The sequence below is a fragment of the Rhinatrema bivittatum genome, chromosome 9 (assembly GCF_901001135.1).
Source record: "Rhinatrema bivittatum chromosome 9, aRhiBiv1.1, whole genome shotgun sequence".
NCBI lineage: Eukaryota > Metazoa > Chordata > Amphibia > Gymnophiona > Rhinatrematidae > Rhinatrema > Rhinatrema bivittatum.
The window spans coordinates 192,358,994-192,382,783 of NC_042623.1; the positions used below are offsets into that span (position 1 = coordinate 192,358,994).

General features: G+C 42.8%; 1 protein-coding gene across 1 annotated transcript in view; it reads left to right on the forward strand.

Annotated features, from left to right (window-relative positions):
• LOC115099616 (IgGFc-binding protein-like) overlaps positions 1-23,790 on the forward strand; it is a 277,960-nt gene that overhangs the window by 117,919 nt on the left and 136,251 nt on the right. Inside the window, exons 33-38 of the mRNA XM_029617348.1 lie at positions 8,191-8,334; positions 10,005-10,261; positions 17,447-17,531; positions 18,968-19,045; positions 20,139-20,219; positions 20,607-20,845. Coding sequence (XP_029473208.1) covers positions 8,191-8,334; positions 10,005-10,261; positions 17,447-17,531; positions 18,968-19,045; positions 20,139-20,219; positions 20,607-20,845 — 884 coding nt within the window. The remainder of the gene's footprint in view (positions 1-8,190; positions 8,335-10,004; positions 10,262-17,446; positions 17,532-18,967; positions 19,046-20,138; positions 20,220-20,606; positions 20,846-23,790) is intronic.

The window sequence follows — 23,790 nt, forward strand, 5'->3', positions numbered from 1 at the left end:
TCAATCCTCACCATGTTTTCTAGGTCATATCATAGAACTACAACATGGAACTGCATGACACTTCTTTTAAATTCCAAAGTCAGTTGGGAATCCTGAAGCACTTTTTAGTAGACATTATGGGGTCAATATTCAGCCACTGGCCAGTTGGCAAAGTTCACCAGATGGCTAACTTGGCCCTGATATTCAGTGGAAAGGTTATGGCGCTGAATATCTTGGCCATGCGGTCTTTTTCTACCATCACGTTTCTATGTTTTTATGAATACCCGGCTATGTAAGTTAACTGAATACGTTTTTCCAGATAAGTTTGGGTCTGCACTTAACCGGCTAAGTCAGGGGGCAATCAAAGCAGTGGGATTTTCAAATTCTGTGGTTTGTCTGGAGAAGTCTCTTTCCAATCACTTTTGGTGATCCAGAATGTTAAAGGAAGAGGTTTCAATTTCCATAATCATGCCAGCAGTGACTGCATGCATTGTTCTCTGATGTAACCAGGCTTTTCCTCTTCAATAAGTACCTGACATCATTCATTGGTTGTGCTACCTCTTACTTGCACGATAGAAACAAACAAAAAAAAAATACAAACAGCATAGCAGGAATTACTTGCATTTCATACTTGACCATTATTAAAAGGTTACAATTTTTTTAATATAAAACAGGACCTATAAGAAAGCAAATTTGAGAAATATGTTGAAATGGCCTGCTAGTAAGATTTTATAAATATGTATTTGTCAGCTCCCTATAACTTTAAAAGTTCATTTTCTGCATATTATTACAGAGCAGCATCTCAGAGTTCCCTCTTTAGTGACATACAAACCCCCGGCAGGAGAAAATCTCCTGGAGGCTCAGCAGGAGTTGGTCTTACATTAAGAGGGAGTCTAAGATCTAGGCCTTTCCTCATTTCAAAATGCAGAGGCACCAAGAAACTGACTTGAAAGAGTCTATGTCAGGGTACTCACCTCCAATCCCAGGGCTCCACAAAGAATTCTCGTTTTCACATATCCACAGCGAATCTCATCTGCATACATTTGCATCTAAGAGCCCAGTTAATTTGCATATTTTGGTTATCTTGAAACAAAATCTCTGTGTGAACCCTGAGAGCAACATGTGCACCCTCGCAGTTTGATGCAGAAACGTGCGTCCAGCTGAATGTACAGCTTTACCTACCCTCAACTGAACGCTCATTTTGTGAGCGTAAACCTTAATGCCAATGCAACAAGAAGTGTTACACTCACAAAATGTGCTTTCCAGAATATGAGTACTGCTGGGTGCCCTTGCATGGAAATCCCATGCAAATTAAAGAGCTCTCCCCGGTGCAGAGAATTGCACTGACCCTAACCTGGTCAGAGCTGGAGTAAAGTTTCCAGCGTTGCTGTGCTGGCATTTGAAATCAGATGGGCAGGAGAAAACAAAAGAGAGGATTTTCCAAATCCTGACTTTTCTGGCTAAGTGGCAGCAGCTAACTATAGCCAGATAGCTAGATAAGTATGGATTTATTTGGCTATCTGGTTGTAAGTACTCCTCTGGTTGTAAGTACACTATCAGGGGCAGATTTTCAAAGACCTACGTGCGTTCATCCTCATGGATTTACGTGCGTGGGGGGGGGGTTACACACGCCAGGCGTATTTTCTAAAGGCCCGGCGGCGCGTGTAAAGCCCTGGGACGGGTGTAAGTCCCGGGCTTGAAAAAAAAGGGGCGGGACGTGGGTGCTCTGGAGCAGTCTGGGGGGCGGGGGCAGGGTCAGAGGCTCCTGGCACAGCGGCCAATTTGCTGCTGTGTCAGAGTTCGCCTGCTGGCAATTGGCCAGCGTGCACGAAAGGTAAAATAAAGATCAGGGGGGTTAGAGTAGGGCTAGGGGGGGGGGGGAAGGTTAGGGGAAGGGGTGGGAAGGTCAGGCTAGGCAGAAGGGAAGTTCCCTCTCAGGCCGCTCCAATTTCGAAGCAGCCTGGGAGGGAACAGAGGAAGCCAGTGTGGCTCGGCATGCGCAAGGTGCACTAGTGTGCGCCACCTTGTGCGCGCCGACCCCGGATTTTATAACATGCGTGCGCCTGTGCGTATATGTTATAAAATCAGGCGTATATGTGCGCGTGCCAGGCAGCGTCTGCTCCTTTTAAAATCTACCCCTTAGTGTAGCTGCGTTTAAAAAAATGTTTGGACAAGTTCCTGGAGGAAAAGTCCGTAAAACCATTTTTAATGTGGAGTTGCAGAAATCCCCTGTTTATTCTTGGGATAAACAGCTTGGAACCTGTCTACCCCTTGGGATCCTGCCAGGCACTTGTGACCTGGCTTGGCCACTGTTGGAAACAGGATGCTGGGCTTGATGGACCCTTGGTCTGACCCAGTTTGGAAAGTCCTATGTTCTTATGTAACATGTAAACTGCTGCTGCCATCAGAGCCTTGGCCATGAGAGAAAGCCGAGGCTTTAGCCTATGCTGAATGCACTTTTTTCTGTCAATGTGATTTTTTGAACACCTGATGTATTAGCATAGTAGAAGCTTACTGCTTCGGGAGCTAAAACATTTTTAATGACTGTGTTAAAACTGTGCACTGAAATCCAGTGCGCAGTTTCTTAATGCACAGATTATTTATTTATTTATCCAGTTTTTTATTTCATTGATTGAGCTTATATTCTACCTCATCCAACAGAATTGTTCTCGGTGCATTTTTTCATCTGCCTGTTGAGCCTCAGTGTTACCTAGAGCAGATTCAACATTTTTCAAGAGAAATCTAATGAATAGTAACAAAAAACTTACAATTTCTGAAATGCTCACCAAAGGAAATTAAGTACTAAAAATGATTTAACAGCTTGAAAACAGATGAATTTATACCATTATGAAATATTCTGTTTCCTATACACAGAGCCTACTACATCCCCAACCACAAGTACATCGACAACTACAAGCACTCCCACTTCTACAACACCGATCCCACCAACGCCAGGTAATTCTTACTGACAGGGCCTTCCTGTGTCCCTTACTAATTACATAATGTGTGGGAATTTGAAAATGTATGTGGTATATAAAAAGAAAAATGTAACGATTATTCAGCTCTGCTCACAGGAAGTGCCTGTATTGGTCTCATTTGCCTAATAGTTGATGTGAATTTAGTAGGTCAAGATGTTCTCCCTCAGGGTTCTTCTGTTGTGGTGTCTCTTTCCCTTGTTCTATAACCTGTATTCCTTCATCTCTCCTTGCTAAAGGCTTCACCTCTTTTCCAATTTTTACCACAGCAGCTTCTGACTCCTCTGCACCTTTTCAATTTACATCGACTCCCTCTGGCCACTCTGAGGCACTTCCATGTGGCCACTCTGTAAAGCTCCACCATGAGTTCCCTTGCACATAAGCCACACTCACTCCCGCATCATTCACCCGGTTTTCTTTCTCTTTTCTTATAGTCATTCTCTTTTCGTTTGCTCTTCCCACTCACTGTCACCAATATGTCAGATGTGGGTGATCCCCCCCACAGCCTGCAGGGCATCTGGAAATCTCCAGACTGGATGATGCACCCCCAGCCAGGTGATTCACAGGGTTGCTGTGCTTCCTCTGCTCCCGGGTGCAGTGAGCCCTTCCCTGCCCTTAATTCTGGCAAACTGGCACCCGCCCAGAAAATCTGGTTCCATATGGCACATTCTTGTAGTTGCCCCTGTCCTTCCAGGAGGCTTTATACATATATAGAAGTGACGGCAGAAGAAGACCAAACGGCCCATCCAGTCTGCCCAGCAAGCTTTCACACCCATCTGTTTCCATAATCTGTTACTCTGACCGCTGAGGTCAGGGCCCTTATTGGTAACTGTTTGGTTCCAATTCCCTTCCACCCCCACCATCGACGCAGACAGCAGTGCTGGAGCTGCATCCAAGTGAAGCATCCAGCTAATTGGTTTGGGGCAGTAACCGCCGCAATAAGCAAGCTACTCCCGTTTGTTTACCCTGCATGTGCAATTCAGCCATTGTTGGTTGTCTGAATAAAAATCCTCTTTACTTAATTCCCTCTGTTGCTGAAGCAGTGAGCTGCGCTGGATACTTATTCCAAGTCAAGTATCATGTTTAATTGATTCGGGGTAGTAGCCACTGTAACAAGCAAGCTACACCCATGCTTATTTGTTTACCCAGACTATGTAATTCATTCCTTGTTGGTTGATGCTGATATAAATCATCTTTTCTTCATTCTCTCTGCCATTGAAGCAGAGAGCTATATTGGATGTGCATTGCAAGTGAAGTATCAGGCTTAATTGATTCGGGGGTAGTAAGCGCCATAACAAGCCAGCTACTCCTATGCTTATCTGTTTACCCAGACTATGTAATTCATTCCTTGTTGGTTGATGCTGAATATAAATAATCTTTTCTTCATTTTCCCTGCCATTGAAGGAGAGAGCTATGCTGGATGTGCATTGAAAGTGAAGTATCAGGCTTAATTGATTCGGGGGTAGTAAGCGCCATAACAAGCCAGCTACTCCCATGCTTATTTGTTTACCCAGACTATGTAATTCATTCCTTGTTGGTTGATGCTAAATATAAATCATCTTTTCTTCATTTTCCCTGCCGTTGAAGGAGAGAGCTTTGCTGGATGTAATGCTGGATGAAATGCAAAATGAATTACATTTTGCATTTCCAGCTCAGCCACATTTTTAGCAGAAACAAGGCTGACTTACTTGAGCTCTAGGGCAGAGCAGGCTGGCTTGCTTCTAAATGGTCACACCATATTCAGCTTTTCCTCACTTTTACTACCAATCAACCAAACAAAAATAAAATCCTGCTTGTCCAAGCACTGGCTCACTTTACAGACCCTGTCCAGCCAGGCAGAGCTATTCTCCTTATCTGCAATAATGCTTTTAAAGCTATTTTTCGCTTCAGAACCCCAGGACAGAATTCTTTCTATTAAACAATAATTTTTCAGCCGTTTGGCTTCAGTGCTCGCCCTGAGCTACATACTTTTAATCTTATCAGTGCTCTATGTACAAGGCTAGCAGAACTCCTTCTACCCCAAACTTCTTCTCTGGGCAGGATTCGCATAACAAACTTTATTTTCTTCTTTTGTCTCATTTCCTCTTTTGGATGCTTGGGTTTTTGCCTGTGCAGTTGCATAGTGAGAAATCCCTGAACTGACACTATATGTGGAACAGCCAAGTAAACCTTTAGACTAGAGACATAAGGCACATTGACTCCAGCCTTCTTTCCTAAGATTCCAGATTTATTTATAAGAGGAACAAAATTCACAAAATGTAATCTGCTTACCTCCAGTAGAATAACTTGTACAACATTTGCTTCATGGCAGAGAAGGGATAGGAGCTGCTGTCTCCTGAAGATGCGGGGCCATCTGTTCCCAGCTAGGCCCAGACTCTTATTCTTCTCTTAGGGACTCACCCACTGAGCTATTTCTCTCTCTGATGTTTAAGATGGACGTGGCTAGATCCCTGGTCCTCTAAAGGTAAAGGAGGATTTTCAGGGACACTCCTTCACAAGTGGTCGAGGATTTTGCAGCTGGGATTTAATGCAAAGAAGTGCAGAGACATGCAGTAATCCAAAAGAGCTGTATGTGATTGGGGGTGGGGGGAGAAAGACTAATGTACACGGACCAGGAGAGGGACCTTGGGGTAACAGTGTCTGGTGATCTGAAGGTAGCAAAGCATAGTGGGACCACCAGATGGCTCACTGGCTGACACCAGGGAGCTACAATGCCGGGATCCATCTGGCAGAGAGGAGGTTTAACCTCCTGGGGCCCTTGGTGAGGCCATGTTGGTAGTCATCCTCCACTGTCACGGCAAGGGTGGACGAAGACACACTGAAGACACGTGACAAGATGAATAGGATAAGGCGAGGCTGAACAAGGTGGGCTAGATGAGGAAAGGAGGAGAAAAGAAGGCTGGATGAGGCAAAGGACACCAGGAACACAGAACTACAGGAACACAGGAATGTAGGACACCAGGAGCAAGGGCAACACTCACGTCAAGGCAGAATACCCACTGCTGAGGCATCAGTGGCTCCTTCAAAGGAGCTTTAAGTACACAGAGGCCAGTGATGTCATCACAGGGTGCTGCAGCAATTTCCCACTGCGGGCCCTTTAAAAGTTGGACTGTACGGCATGCGCGTGCCTTAGGAGAGATCAGGGAGTGGCACTGTGTCGGCGTCCCATGCCACGGTCAGCTGCGTCGGCATTCCTGCTGTGGACATGTGCTGGCGGCATCAGGGATAAGTGAGGTGGCTCGTGGGAAGGCCCCCATGAGCTGCGTTTTGTAACCACCCCCCTCCCCCCAAAGCCCCTTCCCCAGTCTTCTGGGCCTGGGCTTGTTGGGAAACCTTTTGTGGAACTCTGATCACTCTTCTTTCTGGAACTGATATTTATTTATACTGATAGTTTTTTTTTATATTTATTCTGTTATTTATATATTATTTGTTGCTCTGTGTGCTTTCTTCCGGCCTCCTCTTTTCTTTCCCGTCCCACCCCCTGTCCCTGTTTTATGTATTTTCCACCTTTGGTTCGGATGTAAACCGGTGTGATGTACCCACTAATGCCGGCATAAAAAAGTTTTAAATAAATAAATAAATAAACGGAACCAGTGTCTAATATCCCTTCCCCGTGAAGGGTGGGATAACTTTCCTCAAGAGCCAGCAAAAAGCCAAGGGTGAAATGGGAAAAAAAAAATCCCCCTACTTCAAAAAGGCTGATAAAATAGATGATTCCACAACTTCTTTATAAAAAGTCCAATTGTTTTCCCCCTTGTTAACTGGGCACAGAGGTGAAAAAATAGGAACCTGGACTTCCAAGTTACCGGGGCGGGGGAGTGCGGGGAACAGCTCTTCTTTCAAAATGGTCCAAATAACAATTCCTGTCACTCCTCAGTAATTCATCCCTCTCCAAACTCCTCAATACTTCTTCAATCTCCCTTTACTTAGCAAACCTGGAGACTCACCAATCCCCACCCTCTGAAAAAACCTCCTCGGTCAATGCACTGGAACAGGAGAAAGCCCCTTTACATAGCCAGGGGGCAATTTACACCCCTCACTCCCATCCCAAAAAAGGGGAAGGCAAGAGAGGGGAGAACCCCGAAAGCCCTTTCATAGCTGGAAAGGCCAGGGATGATATGAATTGAGGAGCGATCGTCCTGCTACAAATAGTATTTATTCAAGAATGAAATTCCTTCTTTTTTTCTGCTTTAGAAGTTTCCCCTGTAAGGTCTGCACCTACCACGATCATCGCAGGTGGGCACTGTGCATTGCATTTGTACATTTTATGCTGTATATACAGAGAGCAAAAGAGAAAGGAACATTTTTAAATATTAGTTGAAACTCGTTCAAGAGTTACATTGCTGTTTTTTCCTGTTACGTCTACAGCTACCACTAGCATCCCACGTACCCATTGTTGCAGGTACAGTTAAAGCCAGTTGTAAAGGTTTTCTCAAATCGCAGAAAAAAAAACTCATCTCAAGTGGTTTAAAACACCGACTGCAGCTCAGATCAGCCTGGCCTTGGGACTGTAGTTCAGATGAATCTTCCCCAGGCTTCAACTGTGATGCCAGGAGACATTAAATAATATAAATGATGTACAGAAAATGTAATAATAGGAATACTGCTATATATTTCTTTTCCCCATACATTTGAGCAAATGCTCTAAGAAAAACTCTATTAATAGATTCTATGGAGATTTTCTCACAGCTTTTTTTCTTTTGATCTTGATTATATATTATATGTGACTTGTAACTTATTTATTGTTTCAATGGTATATGTAGCCTGGGTATTACTACAAACATTAGGATGTATAGATATAATAGATATAGTTATCCTGCTAATGACAACATTCAAACTGATTGCATAGGAAGTCCACTTTTAACTCCATTCGTAAATCTGGGAGATATCCTTTTGCCATTTTGTCAAATTTTATTTCTCAGACACTCACGTTTTGGCTTAATGACTGTAGAGCCGCAAGAAGGTTTTCTTGTAACACTCAAGTGCAGATTCTCTTCTTGTTACAAAAGTTATTGTTCCTAGGTTGATAACCTGCACAGTAACCCACAATGCCTAGAGACAGTGCCTGCTTTCTTCTTGATATAACTATTTCTCCTTATTTTCATTGTCAACCCACAAGAACAGTTAAGTAACCATGCTTAGTGAAAACGCCCGGAGAATGATTGTGATTCAACTGAAATGATTCCTTCTGAACACCCTACAGTGAAATATAATGCAGTTTCTGTGCTGTTTCCAGGTGGCTCTTGTCCCTTACAGTGTTCATTTGATGATGACTTTTGTCACTGGACACAATCTAACACTGACAACTTTGACTGGAAACGTCACAAGGGAGCAACACCAAGTTCTTTAACAGGACCTTCATTTGACCACACCAGCGGAAGTAGGTGCAAAATAAGCACAATATGTGCATTTTGTTTATTTAAATTATTTACAATCCGTCTATCTGTAAATCCTAAGCAGGTAATAATTGCACACACAGGTCTACATAAAACTGTGTCTACCAGCGAACACCGAACACAAACCACATGAAATTAAACTGCTAAAATAAACAGCCAAAACCCCAAACAATTACAAGCAAAAATGCTGTCATTTCAATGAAATAACTCCAGATAGCCTTCAAATGCCTGCTTAAATAGGAATCCTTTAACCATTTTTTGGAATATTCCTATGCAAACCTCAGAATGAAGATCTTCTGCTAATGAATTCCCAAGTGATAGAACATCTGCTCCTTTGTTTCACATAAGTGTAAATGCTGAATAGATGGTCCAATTCTACTAAATCGATTCAACTGTATATTTTTCCTCCAGTTTCTTTGTAAACTCTGAGGTTGATGTACTAATGGGAGCAAAGTTTTGTGCATTATAAGTGAATTTTAAAAGCCTGTCGCGTGCATCAATTAGAGGATGCACACACTGGTTGGGCTGGTGTGTGCCCTCTGAACTTTAAAAGCTAGTGAGATGTGTGAATATCTCTGGCAGTGCACATATATCACTCTAATTGAAAAAGGGGCAGACTTTGGATGAGTCTGGGCGGGGCATGGGCATTTCAGGGCAGGGCCAAGAGACTTGCATGCAAACACTTAAACGCCTGAGCACGCACCCAGGTTAAATGTTGCAGATGTTTATTTTTGGTATAGAGAAGGTGTAAGTTAAAACAATAAACAAACTATCCATCCATGAGAGGTTTTAAGGGTCTGGGGTAACTGGGAGGAGTGTACGCTATTAAAATAGGGGGTGTTTGAAGGAGTTAACTGGTTGAACTAATGAAACTGGCATTGGCATGGGGGGCTTGCCCCTTTTTAAATCCCCTGACTTACACAGTAGAAGTGGAATTTGTGTACCTATACATGAGCCTACTTAAAATTGGATGCACAGGCTAATTTTGTATTGAACTAACTGATTAACTATAAATCTAAAAACATTTTACACGCATAAAACTGCATGCAAAATTTAGCTATTTGTAAAGCAAATAGTTAACCTCATATTCTAAAGGAGAAATAGTGCATCCAGTCATAAATAAAACACTCTAATAGCTTTTTTCGCATCCTGTGCAATTTTGTGCTTGTTAGTACATCGGCCTTTTTGAGAACTACTGGTCCCACTCTTCTGCCTTCTATTTTGGTTTTGATATTGAGTCACAGATTCCACTGGATACTTGTGAGCAGTTCCCTGGCCATGAGGTAAACAGCTTTACTAGTTATTCCTTGCCCAACACGGAAGACCTGAAAGAGAATCCTGTTTGAGTCATCACTTTGAGTGCTTCTTGCTTTGCTGATTTTTCCATTCATTTAACTTTTCACCTGCCATAGAGACCATATTTAGAGCTGAGACAGGAGATTGTTGTTTCCAGATTTACTGTCAATCAGACTGTTTATTACTGAATTTATTTTGTGACTGCATGAAACATGCACTGTATACCATGCCATCATCTGAGCTGTTTCTTTACGGTGGTTGTTTTGTCTTAGGATTGGAAAATAGGATGCTCTTTACCTCTCATTGTCACAATAATCTGATTTCCTTACAAACAGGTCATTTTGATCTTCTCTTGTAGATGGTTACTACGTCTATATTGAAGGGAATGATGCCAGCGCTGGAGCTGTAGCTCAGCTGCTGAGTCCTCGGTGCCGTTCCCAAGGGCCTCATTGTTTACGCTTTTGGTATCACATGTTTGGTGTCGCTCAGACAATGGCGCTGAAGGTTTACCTGCTGCAGAATGGAATTCTTCAGAACGTGTGGTCACAGTTTGGCAACAAGGGTGACAAGTGGAATTTAGGAGAGGTCATGCTTTATATCTCAGGTGATACACAGGTAGGTACTCAGTGTGTTCTTTATAAGGAAAATATTCATCCTTATTTCAAGGATGCTTGAAGGTAACCTCTCCTACCCCCAAAGCAACCAACTCCACCAACTCCACCAAAACGTTGGCAAATACTGAAAATAGTGTCTGCTGATAGCAGTCAATAGGAGGGTTGGCCAATTATAGAATGGGTAGAGGCAAATATTAATTCTTCAATAAACAATAGAAAATACAGGGCACTTCATGTGTCTGTTGCTTTCTATTCTAATGGCCAATTATATATGGCAAAGAAACAAATGGATGTCTTAATCCAGATATATTTAATCCAGGACATTTCTTTCTAGCTGGATTCAACTCAATTTTCCCTTACAATTGCCACATACTCGTATACAAGGTAATTTTCAATGGAAAAATGGAAAAGGAAATGGAACATACTATTATATGAATTGTCAAAAACCCAGGTACCTGTTTTAATTGCACTTAACGTGGGTAAAACCTTTTGACAATTCAATGGCAGATATTATAACAATTTTCAAAAGCTTTTGAAAATTGCTAAATTATACGCCATTGAATTGTAAAATAGGTTTTATCTATGTTAAGTGCACTTAGCACGGGTAAATGAGCTTTTGACAATTGCTATGAAAGAATGTCCCTGTGGTAACTTGGGCAACAGTGGCTTGGGAAACTCTGGGAGGAATAAGGAGGCAGACTCTGGCTTTTTCCTAATGTGCAATTTTATTTACAGTGAAAAGCAAAATGAAACAAATAATGCAGCTCACCTTAAAGTTCAGGGAACACACAGACATCAAACATAATGGGGTTTTGCACAGAGTGGGTTCCTGCCTGCTCCCTAGGGCCTCTCTAACCTTTCTGGCTTTGTAACATGGAGAGGGTATCTTCCCTTCACCCAGAATCCCTTGTGGGGCTGATAGTTAAGGAAGACCAGGCCAGATAACTGTGGCCGGTTCCCTTAAAGTGGTTTGAGGTAGCTTCCTTAACACTCTCTCAGCTCAATTTTATTTGGGTGAGCGCTTGCCTGTACCAGGGACAGCTCTCTGGACAGGAAATACACATTGATAATTTCCTTTCCTACTCTTTGTCGTATTTTATAGATGAAGGGTTGTAGAGTCAAGAAACATCTCATCACTCTCGCATTGGACTCCATTGGGTAGATATTCAAAATCCATTTAGATATCTGAAATGTTATCCATCTAAATTGCCAAACTGCAAATTTAAAACTCTTACCCGGCTATATTCTAGCTGGATAATAAATTATACAACTGGAATATAGTCGGATAAGTCGGGGGCATTCCAGGGTGGGCAATTGGCATTTCTGGGAGGAGTAGAGCTAACCAGCTAACTCTGTCAACTCTGTATTCAGGTCTAAAGTTAGCCAAATATACCTATCCGACTACCTTTAAGATAGCAGGGTATAGTTTAGCTGCACAGCACAGCTATCCAGCTAATTAACTAGCCACTCAGTGGCTGAATATCGAGCCCATTATTTCTATTTATCCATAGAAGCGATTGGTGGACTGTTATGAGCGTGAACTGCCAGCAAAGCCTCTAAGGCCCACTTCACTACCAAAGTTTCTTTCTCGACTGATGAGTAATGCCTCTCTTGTGGAATTAGCTTCTGGCTAATGTATGCCACAGGATGTTCTTGGCCATCCTTCTCTTGGAATAAGACTGCTCCCAAGCCTACTTTTGAGGCATCGGTCTCACTCTGAATAGTTTGGTGAAGTCCAGCCTTATCAGAACCGGTTCAGAGTATGCCACTTTCAGAGCTCTGAAGGTCTTCTCTGCTTCATCTGACCACTGGAGTGTTTTCTTCAACAACAGCCTTGTGAGAGGCTCTCCCTTCTCTGAGTAATTGAGGATAAACCTTATGTAATACTCCATGAGGCCTAGGAATGCTCTCACTTTCACTTTTGTTTGCAGGACCAGTACCCGGGTGATCACCTCAATCTTCTGGGTCTGGGGATGGACCTTGCCCTTCCCTAGAGTATTGACAAGATACTGGAATTCTTGGCCTCCCAGCAAGCTTTACTTAGAGTTGGCAATCAGTCGTGCTTTTCTTAAATTCATCAGCAGGGCCTGGATTTGGCTTAGATGTGTCTTCCAGTCTGGGCTGTACACCACAATAACATCCAAGTAGGCAGCTGTGTACCCTTGATATCGGTGGAGCAGGTGGTCAATAAAGCACTGAAACTTTGTGGGGGTGCCAGGGAGTCCAAAAGGGAGGACAGTGAACTGGAAATTCCCCCTGGCGTTGAGAAAAGAGTCTTCTCCTTCGTTGCTGGAGTGAGAGGCATCTGCCAATACTCTTTTGTAAGGTCCAGGGTAGAAATTAATTAGGCTGATCCCAGACACTTAATCAGTTCATCCACGTGAGGCATTGGGTACACATCGAGGTCTGAGACCTTGTTGACCTTTTTAAAGTCAATGCAGAACCTTATGCTCTCATCTGGATTTGGCACCACCACTATGGTTGAAGACCAGTCATGTTAGATTCCTCTATAATTCAGAGCCGGGGCATCAATGATGCAGCTCCCAGCTTTGTGAAACTAATAGGGTCGTTGCTGCATGTCAACTCAAGGAGGTGTAATGATGTCATGCTGTACCAGCTGGGTTCGACCTGGTAGGTTTGAGAAGATCTCCTTGTTCTACTCTACCAGCTGATTTAAGTCAACTGTCTGTATGGTGGAGAGCTGCTGTCTGAAAGGAATCTGGGTTCATTCCACTTCAGTTCTGCCCTCTGGACCAAACGCTCTTCTTGCACCAGTTCACACACCTGTGCAACTCACTACTTCAGGTTTACATGATAGATTTGAGTTTTCATCCATTTACTTGCCTGGGCTATTTTGTAATACATGGGCCCTGTTTTTTTCAAAACTTCATAGGGCCCTTTCCAACAGGCTAACAACTTGCTTTCCAAAGATGGGAGGAGGACAAGGATGCAGTCCCCCGGCTGGAACACTCTTTGGACCATGGAGTGATTATAAGCTTGGGCTTGGGTATCCTGAGCCTTCTCTAGCCATAGGCATGCATTTTCAAAGCTCTATTTAGGCAGTCCTGCAGTCAGAGAATGTAGTCAATGAGGTTCTGCCAGGGGTTCCCTGCATCTTTCCAAGTTTCACAAGCTATGTCCAAGATTCCTCTCGGCCCCTTCCTATACATTATTTCAAAATGGGAAAAGCCTATCGACCTCTGGGGCACTTTGCGGATTGAAAACAGTACATGGGATACCAATGAGTCCCAGTTCTTGCTGCTTTCATCCACAAATGTCCTCAACATTTGCTTGAGCATCTCTTTGAAGTGCTCAACAAGGCCATCAGTTTGCAGTTGATTCACTGGGGTATGCAGAGTTTTTACCTTGAGCAAGGTGCAGAGTTGTTTGAATACCATGGACATGAATGGGACTCCCTGATCCTTCACAACCCAAGTTGTGAAAAATCTTTCATTTGGGTGGTTGCCACTGTTGGGGGTCTTCATATTCCATAGTGGTACTGACTCGGAATATCTTGTGGCATAGTTTAGAATGACAAGAATGTACATATTTCCTTGAGTAGATTTCTCTAGTGGTCCTACAAGTTCCTTGCCCATCAATTCAAAGGGTTCTCAAATATGGGCATTGGTACGAGAGGTGCCACCCATATGCCAGCAAGCTTTATGAGTTGGCAGATAGGGCTGGACCGGTAATACAATTGGACCTGTTTATGTAGGCCCGTCCAATAAAACTGTGCTGATATTTTATCTCTGGTTTTGTCCTCCCCCAGGTAACTCCCTTGAAGGTGACTATGCATTAGTTGCATGGCCTTCTGGCAATGTAGTTTGGGAACTAAGACTTGTTCTATCAATTCCCCTCCCACACTTTCCTTTGTGACTTTTAAGGAGGTCTTTCATTTCAAAATAAGGAGGAATAGGGTCTGCAACCTGCTCTCCAGGGACTAGCTTCTCTTCCACCCTCTGTCCATGCTCTTGGGACCATTTAAAGGTCTCATTCTCCCTCTGGGCCCATCTGCAGTTCCTTGGGTTGCTCCTCCTTTTCCCAATGTGGTTAGATATGACATTCTGGATGTGTTGCTGCTCTTCCCTTGGCTCTGACCCTTCCTTCCGTTGCCTCTAAATTAGAGGCATAACTGTACTTGTCCTGTTGGCATTGCCTCCAGGACTTAGAAGTCTTATAGTCTTTATGATATGGGTTTGGATCCTCTAAAGAAAAGAGCTCTGGAAATACTAATTCTTCATTGTTGTGGCTGGACAAACCCATTGTGTTGGTTCCACAGGCTCTCAAAGTTTGGACAGTCCCATCCTATCACCATGGGGTATGGTAGTCAAGGAAGAATTCCTACCTCTATTCTGTCTTGGTTGACTGGGGTCTTCATTTGTACCTGGCTTGTTGGTTACTACCATTGGTCCCTGTGGAATGCCATGACTGTCGTAGTCAAGCTAGATCTGCTTCACTAATTCTCTTTAAATGAGGATTTCCACATCCAAGAATTCATGAATGCCTGGGTTGGAACGCAATCTAGCTCACCCGCAGCACAAAAGTAGAGACTTCCTGGCTGGGGACATCCAGAAAATTACAAAATGTGGGGCATAGCATTAACATTCATTGGTTCATCTTCCTTGCAGGGACAGTTTCATGCAAAATGGCCTCTCTCTCTGCAGCAAAAACATCGTGTTCCATTGGATTTATGTGGTTGATGTGAATAGTCTGGCCTGTCTGGCTCCACTGGCTGACAGGATCTCCTGTCCTTAGGACTAGCATTCTTTACCTGGCTCGGGTGGATTCCCCTGAGTCCATGGTGATTCAGGGATAGACTGAGTTTGGTAATAGGCCTCTTCTATTTCTGTCCCTAGCATAAATTTCGGGTATCTGCACACCCACTACTGCATAGGGCATTCTAGGGCATCTAGTTCTAACAAAACCAGGTTGGCTAGATCCACCCTGGTCTTCCCTTCTGGGTGCAGCCACTTCAAGCCACATTGTTAAGTCGGTGAAAATGTTTCCATGGGTTTTCCTCTGGTTGAAGAACTCCTTGCCAAAATCTCTGTCAATAGGCTTCTGGGGTGAGTCCCACTCTCTAAGTCTTACTCTTCCCTGCCTTTTTTTTGTTATTGCTCCTTTGGTTCATTTTGTATTCTGAATTTTGTTTTGTTATTAATGTTATATTGTTATATTGTTTTATTGTATTTCCCGCCTGAGTTCTTTGTAAACCGGCATGATGTGTTTCACGAATGTCGGTAAATAAAAAGTTAATAAATAAATAAATAAATAAATAGAGGCCTTGACTTCCTGATATGTGGCCCTCTATTCAAGATTGGTGGTTTGGAAGGCATCTTGATTACTCTTGGTAAATAATTCCCCAGATAGATTATCCTCTTCTGACCATCCTGCCAGTTGAGCAGTCTGTTCAAAGTTCTTCAAGAAACAACTGGGGTCTTCTCTCAAGGCCTTCTTCAGTATAACTGGTGATAAAGGAGGTGGCCTGGTCACAAAGGTCTGTGCGAGCCATGCTACCTAAAAGCCAAATTTTAAAAGCCCTACACGCATGAGATATGCGCAGAAGTTGGGCCTGCGCGCACTGCGTGGATTTTAAAAAGCACGTGTGTACGCACAGAAATAAATACGCACAGAAAAAAATATTTACCCAAAAAGGGCAGGAGAGGGTGGTTTGGGCGGGGCTTGGATGTTCCAGCATTTTTCAATGAAATCAGCGTGTAAGTATTTATGCGCAGAACTGCGCGCCGGGATCCCCAACTGCTATGGATGGCGTGAAAGTCAAGAAACAAAAAAAAACTAGGCAAGTCAGTAGGAATTTAAGGGCCAACCCTTGCTAACATGCGCATGTCTATATAAAATTGCGTGTACATATATGCGTGTACAGTCTATTTTATAACATGCGCGTGTACAAGCAGATATGTTACAAAATACCATGTCCATTGGTGTGAGCCAGATACACGTGTTCATGTACACCTACGTGGCTGTTTAAAAGTTACCTTTTAAGTTAGCACTGTGTTTTGCTGCATAAATTGTTCTTGCAGTGCCTACTGCTGGCCAATTTGAGTTTGCAGGGCTTTCTAAATTTGCTGCTGCCCTGTTGCAAGGATCTGTATCACTTGCTCCATCTTCCCGGCTTTCCGAGCTGCCTCCAAACTGTGTATGTCTCCGGGGGAAGGAGAGGGGGAAAAAAACAAAACCCTGCTGGTTTCTGGCCCTTACTTACTGCTTGAACCTTTACTGCACAGGCGATACTAGCCCCCTTGGCCTGTTGTAACTTTGACTGGATGAGTGGAACTGTGAGGCCCCAAGAAAAAAAGAAAACAAAAACAATGTTGGATTTGTTTTTCTGCTGTGGGTGTGGGCTTCTACTTGTGCTTCCTGCTTAGAAGAGAAGGTCCCACTGCTGCCAGCAAATGTGGTAACTTGGGCGACAGAAGCTTGGGAAACACTCAGGAAACACTCAGGAGGAGTAAGAAGGCATACTTCGGCTGTTTCCTAATGTGCAATTTTATTTAAGGTGAAAAGCAAAATCAAATAAATAATGCAGCTCACCTTAAAGTTCAGGTAGCACACAGATATCAAACATAGCAAATCTTTGCATAAACTGTATTCCTACCTGCTCTCCGGGTAGGCACTCTCTAACCCTTCTGGGCCCTGACTCCTTCTAGTATGCTGAGAGGAGCTTCCCTTCACCCAGAATCCCTTGTGGGGGCTGATCCTTAAGGAGGACCAGACCAGACAGCTGTGGCCAGTACCTTAAGGTGGTTTGAGGAAATTTCCTCTAGACAGTTCCATTTTCATTTTCCTTTGAAAATTACCTCCTGAGGCTTTACTTGATAATTATTTGTGCTTATCTGGCACAGGGGGGAAGCAAGCAAGCCTAATGTATTATACAGTGAACAACTGCATCAATATACACTGTAAATTCTTTCAAAAGCTTGTATTTACTGATTGCAAAATTATTGTAAAAGTAGAGAACAGAGAAGTAACCTAACAGTAGCCAGAATTTGTGAAATCCCCCTGTATATCTGTCTGTAATTATAACCTGTTCACACTGTAGCTGAGCAGCATATATTATGTATGAAATAAAGCTTCTGGATTGTGCACTGAGGGTAAAAGGGAATAATCCTTATAAAAGAAGCCCAGGTGCAAGGCCAGTAATTAACATTTTACATCTAATCCGCAGATCATCCTAGAAGGTGTGAGGGGCAATGATTTCCGCAGCGATGTTGCCGTGGACGATATTTCCATAGTGCGGGGATACTGCGCAGGTGAGACCGAGGTTCTGTGTTATAACATTTTCTGCACATCTGCAAAGTGGCTTTTCTTTTAGAAGTAGCAGCGTACCTGGCTTGGTAATTCATTGCTTCATTGTCGTGTTGCCGCTTACTTGCAGCATAGGAACAATATTATCTTTAGCAAAAATATAATAATTTGGCACAGATTAAAAAAACAATAACGACAACTACTTTCAACCGAACCATGTTACAAAATGTACAGTCCACATGATGTTGAATTCTCATTCCCACACACATATATATAGTTTGTTTTCCATTCGTAAGTAATTTAAAATAAAAGCACACTGAGGAAAGAAATATACATGCTTAATATTACTGCTGTTTATTTTTATAATTTATTTGACTGTAAACTCCTTTGATTGCTACAGAAAGGTGGTATAGTAAGAGAAGTAAATAAACTAAGCTACACACTGTATGTAATGTGTATAAAAACTGGAAGCAACAAGTTCAAATGAATGAAATATATCTGACAAACTGTGACGTGTGAAAAGCCTCCGGAAATGGCCTTGCAAAACTGCAATAGTTATTTCTGATCTCACTTCTCTCAGCCACTGGGTAAATAATGGTGATTAAAACAATTGCTATTTCTACCTAGAGGAAGCAAGCAAGTAGATTACCAGCACCAGATCATCTCCATCAATAGCTTGGCAGATTTACGTTTCCTTCTCTCCTGGGTCTTGGGTTTGTTTCATTTTCGCTCTGGTGCTGAATTGACTTGAAGAGGTTTTTAAGGCTTCTCCTCTGCAGCCCTTTCATTTTGCTTCCTTCTGCTCATGATTGTGGCACTGCGGGCGGGTGAGGGAAGTGATGATAACTCTGCTGGGGTGGATAACAGAGAAAAATTCCCCCTGGCAAGAGCCGTTCTGCAACTCTTTGCATCACTGCCTCCCGTCCAGCTGACTCACGCTTTGTCCTCCTGGCTCAGCACCTGCTGCTGCCTCTGCTCTTCATGCCAGCAGTGACTTATTTGGCTCTCTGGGGGTGATCCTTTCTCTATCTATCAAACATATAAACTGCTGTTGCTGTTAGAGACCTGGCCGTAGGAGAAAGCCTGCTTGCTCCCCCCTCCCCTTCCCAAGTTAACATGTGCATTCGGCTGGTGCTTTTTTAAATCCAATTTCTTAATGCACGGGTTATTTATTTATTTATTTATTCTATTTGATCTTATATTATACCTCATAAAACAAATTTGCCCTTGGCAGATTTTTGCATCGGCCTTTTGGTCTACGACGTTACCTCAGTTTCTGAGAGCAGATTAAGTATTTTATCAAGCAAAATCTAATGAATGGCAAAAAAATACTTATGATTTCTGAAATGCTCACCAAAGAAATTAAGAAGTAAAAATGATTTAACAGCTTAAAAATAGATGAATTTATAGCAGTATGAATTATTCTGTTTCCTACATACAGAACCTACCACATCCCCAACCCCAAGTACAGTGACAATTACAAACCCTGCCACTTCTACATCACCATCATCATCGCCAGGTAATTATTACTGACAGGGCCTTCCTAGGTCCCTTACTAATTATATAATGTGTGGGAATTTGAAAAATGTATATGTTTTTTATAAAAAGAAAAATGTAACGATTATTCAGCTCTGCTCACAGGAAGTGCCTTGTATTGGTCTCATTTGCCTAATTGTTGATGTGAATTTAGGAGGTCAAGATGTTCTCCCTCAGGGTTCTTCTGTTGTGGTGTCTCTTTCCCTTGTTCTATATCCTGTATTCCTTCATCTCTCCCTGTGAAAGACTTCTCCTCTTTTTCAATATTTACCACAGCATCTTCTGGCTCCTCTGCACCATCTCCATCTGCAGCGCCTCCTTCTGGCCAATCTGAGGCACTTCCATGTGGCCTCTCTGAAAAGCTCCACCATGAGCTCCCTTGCACATAAGCCACACTCACTCCCGCGTCATTCACCCGGCTTTCCTTCTCTTTTCTTGTAGTCAGCTGTGCATGTTGTTGCACCTCTGGCTTTACTTCACTGGCTCCATTGGCTCTTCATCACATTTTTCTGTAGCATTGTATAGAGGCTTCTCTCTGGGACCCTACTGACCTGAGCAGCTTTCTCTCCAAATTACAAACCAGCCTGTAGGTCCAAGCACTACGGGTGCGCTTACCTTTCTTGTTTGTCATGGTTGCGGCTGGGAAAGTGAATCTTGTTCATTCACACTTGCTCGCTCTTCCCATTCACTACCACCGCTATATCAGATGTGGGTGATCCCCTCACAGCCTGCAGGGCTTCCGGAAATCTCCAGACTGGATGATGCACCCCCAGCCAGGTGATTCACAGGGTTGCTGTGCTTCCTCTGCTTCCGGGTGCAGTAAGCTCTTCCCTGCCCTTATTTCTGGCAAACTGGCAGTTAGGAACACAATCATTTTCCTCGGTGCATTTTTGCATCGTCCTGTTGGTCTATAGCGTTATCTGAATGCTAGTGAGAGCAGATTCAACATTTTATCAAGCAAAATCTAATGAATGGTAATTAATGCTCATCAAAGAAAATTAAGAGCTAATACTAGTTTAACAGCTCAAAAATAGATGAATTTATACCATTATGAATGATTGTTTCTTATATACCAGAACCTCCCACATCCCCAACCACAAGTACAGTGACAACTACAAGCACTCCCACTTCTACACCACCGATCCCACCAACATCAGGTAATTCTTACTGACAGGGCCTTCCTAGGCCCCTTACTTATTACATAATGCGTGGGAATTTGAAAAATGTATATGTTTCATAAAAAGAAAAATGTAACTATTATTCAGCTCTGCTTACAGGAAGTGCCTGTATTTGCCTCATTTGCTAATGGAGTTGATATGAACATAGGAGGTCAAGCTTCATTCTTTATAATTTTAAGGGTTATTATAGTGTATAGAGTACCAGATTCATGGTCATTATTATCAGAAAACCTTGAAGCTGAGTGAAAGTTATTTGGCCATAGTCATCTCTCTGACACTCAGAAACTAAAAGAAATCGGAGAGAGGGAGGGATTCTCAAGACAAATAATACCTAAATCCATTTCCTTTCTTTTTTTCCATTTGAAGATTCGTGTGTGGTTGAAGGAGATCCTCATTATTACACTTTTGATAAACAAGTCCATCATTTCATGGGAACCTGCAAATACACGTTATCTCAGCTGTGTAACGACACCAGTTTGCCATATTTCAATGTTGAAGCAGCAAACGAACACCGAGGAGGGAACACGCATGTGTCCTACGTCAAATATGTAGACATTGATGTGTACGGCAACAGGATCACACTGGGCAAAAACAGAGGCGTACAAGTAAGTGTGACAGATATATTAGTATTGGATTATTAGACTCCCTTCTCTCTGATGTAAAAGCGACAACATCCGACGATGACCCCTGGGTCACCTGGATAGTAAAGCAAGCTAAAGCTAGACAACTCGACTGCTTCCAGCTCATCATAAATGCTTTGCTGGCCTGGGGCACCTACCAGACTGCATAAAGAGAGAAACAGATCAATCTGTGATACCCTCACTCTCTTTCCCAAAGTGTGCCACAAGGCGCTATTTTATCTCCCACATTGTTCAACATCTTCTTCTTCCCTCTTGGCTCATCAGATCACCTACTACTCATGTACTAATGATATTCATCTCCTAGTCCCTCCTTGATCGCACCCAGATAGAGCAATCATAAACTAAATGAATGCATGGCAAAGATGGCAGCACCACAATAAACTAAAGCTCAACTCAAACATAGTAACATAAATGACAGAAGTCGAGTGGCACTTTATAGACTAACCAATTTATTGAACCATGAGCTTTCGAGGACAGAATCCACTTTGTCAGTTGCACCATATAGTACCATAGTAACATTGTCGGCAGAAAAAGACCAAATGGTCAATCCAGTCTGCTGAGCCAGCTTCCCATGGCAGCAACGTCTGCTCCATGCAGAGGTTACTCTCAAGTGTTCACCGAGGGCAGTAACTGCGACGTCACCCCATGTGTCTGTTAAGGGTAGTAACTGCTGCTCTGTGCAGGTTATCCCCATGCCTTATAATAAGAATAGTATACTTACTAGGGATGTGCATTCCTCCTGGTTTGCCCACCTTGAAAAACGAAGCAGATTATCTTAAGAAATTGCCATACTGGGTCATACCAAGGGTCCATCAAGCCCAGCATCCAGTTTCCAACAGAGGCCAAACCTGACTAAAAGAACCTGGCAAGTATCCAAACACTAAAAAGATCCCATGCTACTGATGCCGGTAATAGTAGTGGCCATTCCCTAAGTCAACGATTAATAGCACTTAATAGATCTCTCCTCCCAGAACTTATCCAAACCTTTTTTGAACCCAGCTACACTAACTGCACTAACCACATTCTCTGGCAACAAATTCCAGAGCTTACTTGTGCATTGAGTGAAAAAGAATTTTCTCTGATTAATTTGAAATGTGCTACTTTCTAAATTAATTGAGTGCCCCCTAGTCCTTCTATTATCCAAAAGTGTAAATAACTGATTCACATCTATCCCTTCTAGACCTGGCATGATTTTTAAGACCTCTAACATATCTTCCCTCAGCCTTCTCTTCTCCAAGCTGAACAGCCCTAACCTCTTTAGCCTTTCCTCATAGGGGAGCTGTTCCATCCTCTTTATCATTTGATCGCCTTCTTGTACCTTCTGCAGTGCAACTACATTTTTTTTGAGATGTGGTGACCAGAATTGTACACAGTATTCAAGGTGCGGTCTCACCATGGAGCACTACAGAGGCATTATGACATTTTCTGATTTATTCACCATTCCCATCCTAATAATTCCTAACATTCTGTTTGCTTTTTTGACTGCTGCAGCACACTGAGCTGACAATTTCAAAGTATTATCCACTATGATGCCTAGATCTTTTTCCTGGGTGATAGCTCCTAAAAAGGAACCTAACATTCTGTAACTACAGCAAGGGTTATTTTTCCCTATGTGCAACACCTTGCATTTGTCCACATTAAATTTCATCTGCCATTTGGATGCCCAATCTTCCAGTCTCGCAAGGTCCTCCTGCCATTTATCACAAACCGTTTTTGATTGAAGTACTCTGATTAATTTCGTATCATCTGAAAATCTGATAATTTCACTCATCATACTCCTTTCCAGTTCATTTATATATATATACTAGACGTTAAGCCCGTAACAACGGGCTACATTAAAAAAATGTTTTAGTCCATTTACTCCCCCCCCCCTCATTCTCCCGTCACCCTTTATTCTCCCTCCCACCTCATTCTCCCTTCCTCCTCCACTCAGTCACTCCCTCCTCCTCTTTCCCCTCCCCTTCCGGATAGCACAAATGGAAGATCTTCGGGGAAGGTCCCTCGCGCACGCGTGCCGCTACTGTGCCTTGCCGCTGCTCCCAGCCCCATTTTTTGTTATGGGAAGCTCTGGCCGATGTGCTCGCCCGCGCATGCGCGGTAGAGTTGCTCTCTACTGCACATTTGCGGCACGTCGGTCCGGGCTCCCTTATCTAGTAGATTGAAAAGCATGAGTCCAAGTACAGATCCCTGAGGCACTCCACTGTTTACCCTTTTCCACTGAGAAAATTGACCATTTAATCCTACTCTCTATTTCCTTTTAATAGTTTGTAATCGACAAAAGGACATCACCTCCTATCCCATGACTTTTTAGTTTTCTTAGAATGGACTTTGTCAAACACCTTCTGAAAATCCAAATATACTATATCTACTGGTTCACCTTTAGCCACATGTTTATTAACCCCTTCAAAAAAATGAACCAGTTTTGTGAGGCTTCATAAGGAAACCATTCTAAAGATCAAAATCACAGAGCATATAGAAAGACATGGTTTATTGGAACATAGTCAAATGTAAATCCATGTTGACTGTGTTCCAATAAATCATGTCTTTCTATATGCTCTGTGATTTTGATCTTTAGAATAGTTTCCACTATTTTTCCTGGCACTGAAGTCAGGCTCACTGGTCTATAGTTTCCCAGATCACCCCTGGAGCCCTTTTAATATTGGGGTTACATTGGCCACCCTCCAGTTTTCAGGTACAATGGATGATTTTAATGATAGGTTACAAATTGTAACTAATAGATCTGAAATTTCATTTTTGAGTTCCTTCAGAACCCTGAGATGCATACCATCCAGTCCAGGTGATTTGTACTCTAGTTTGTCAGTCTGACCTATTAAATCTTCCAGGTTCATAGTGATTTTGTTAAGTTCATCTGACTCATCACCCTTGAAAATTATCTCCGGAACTGGTAT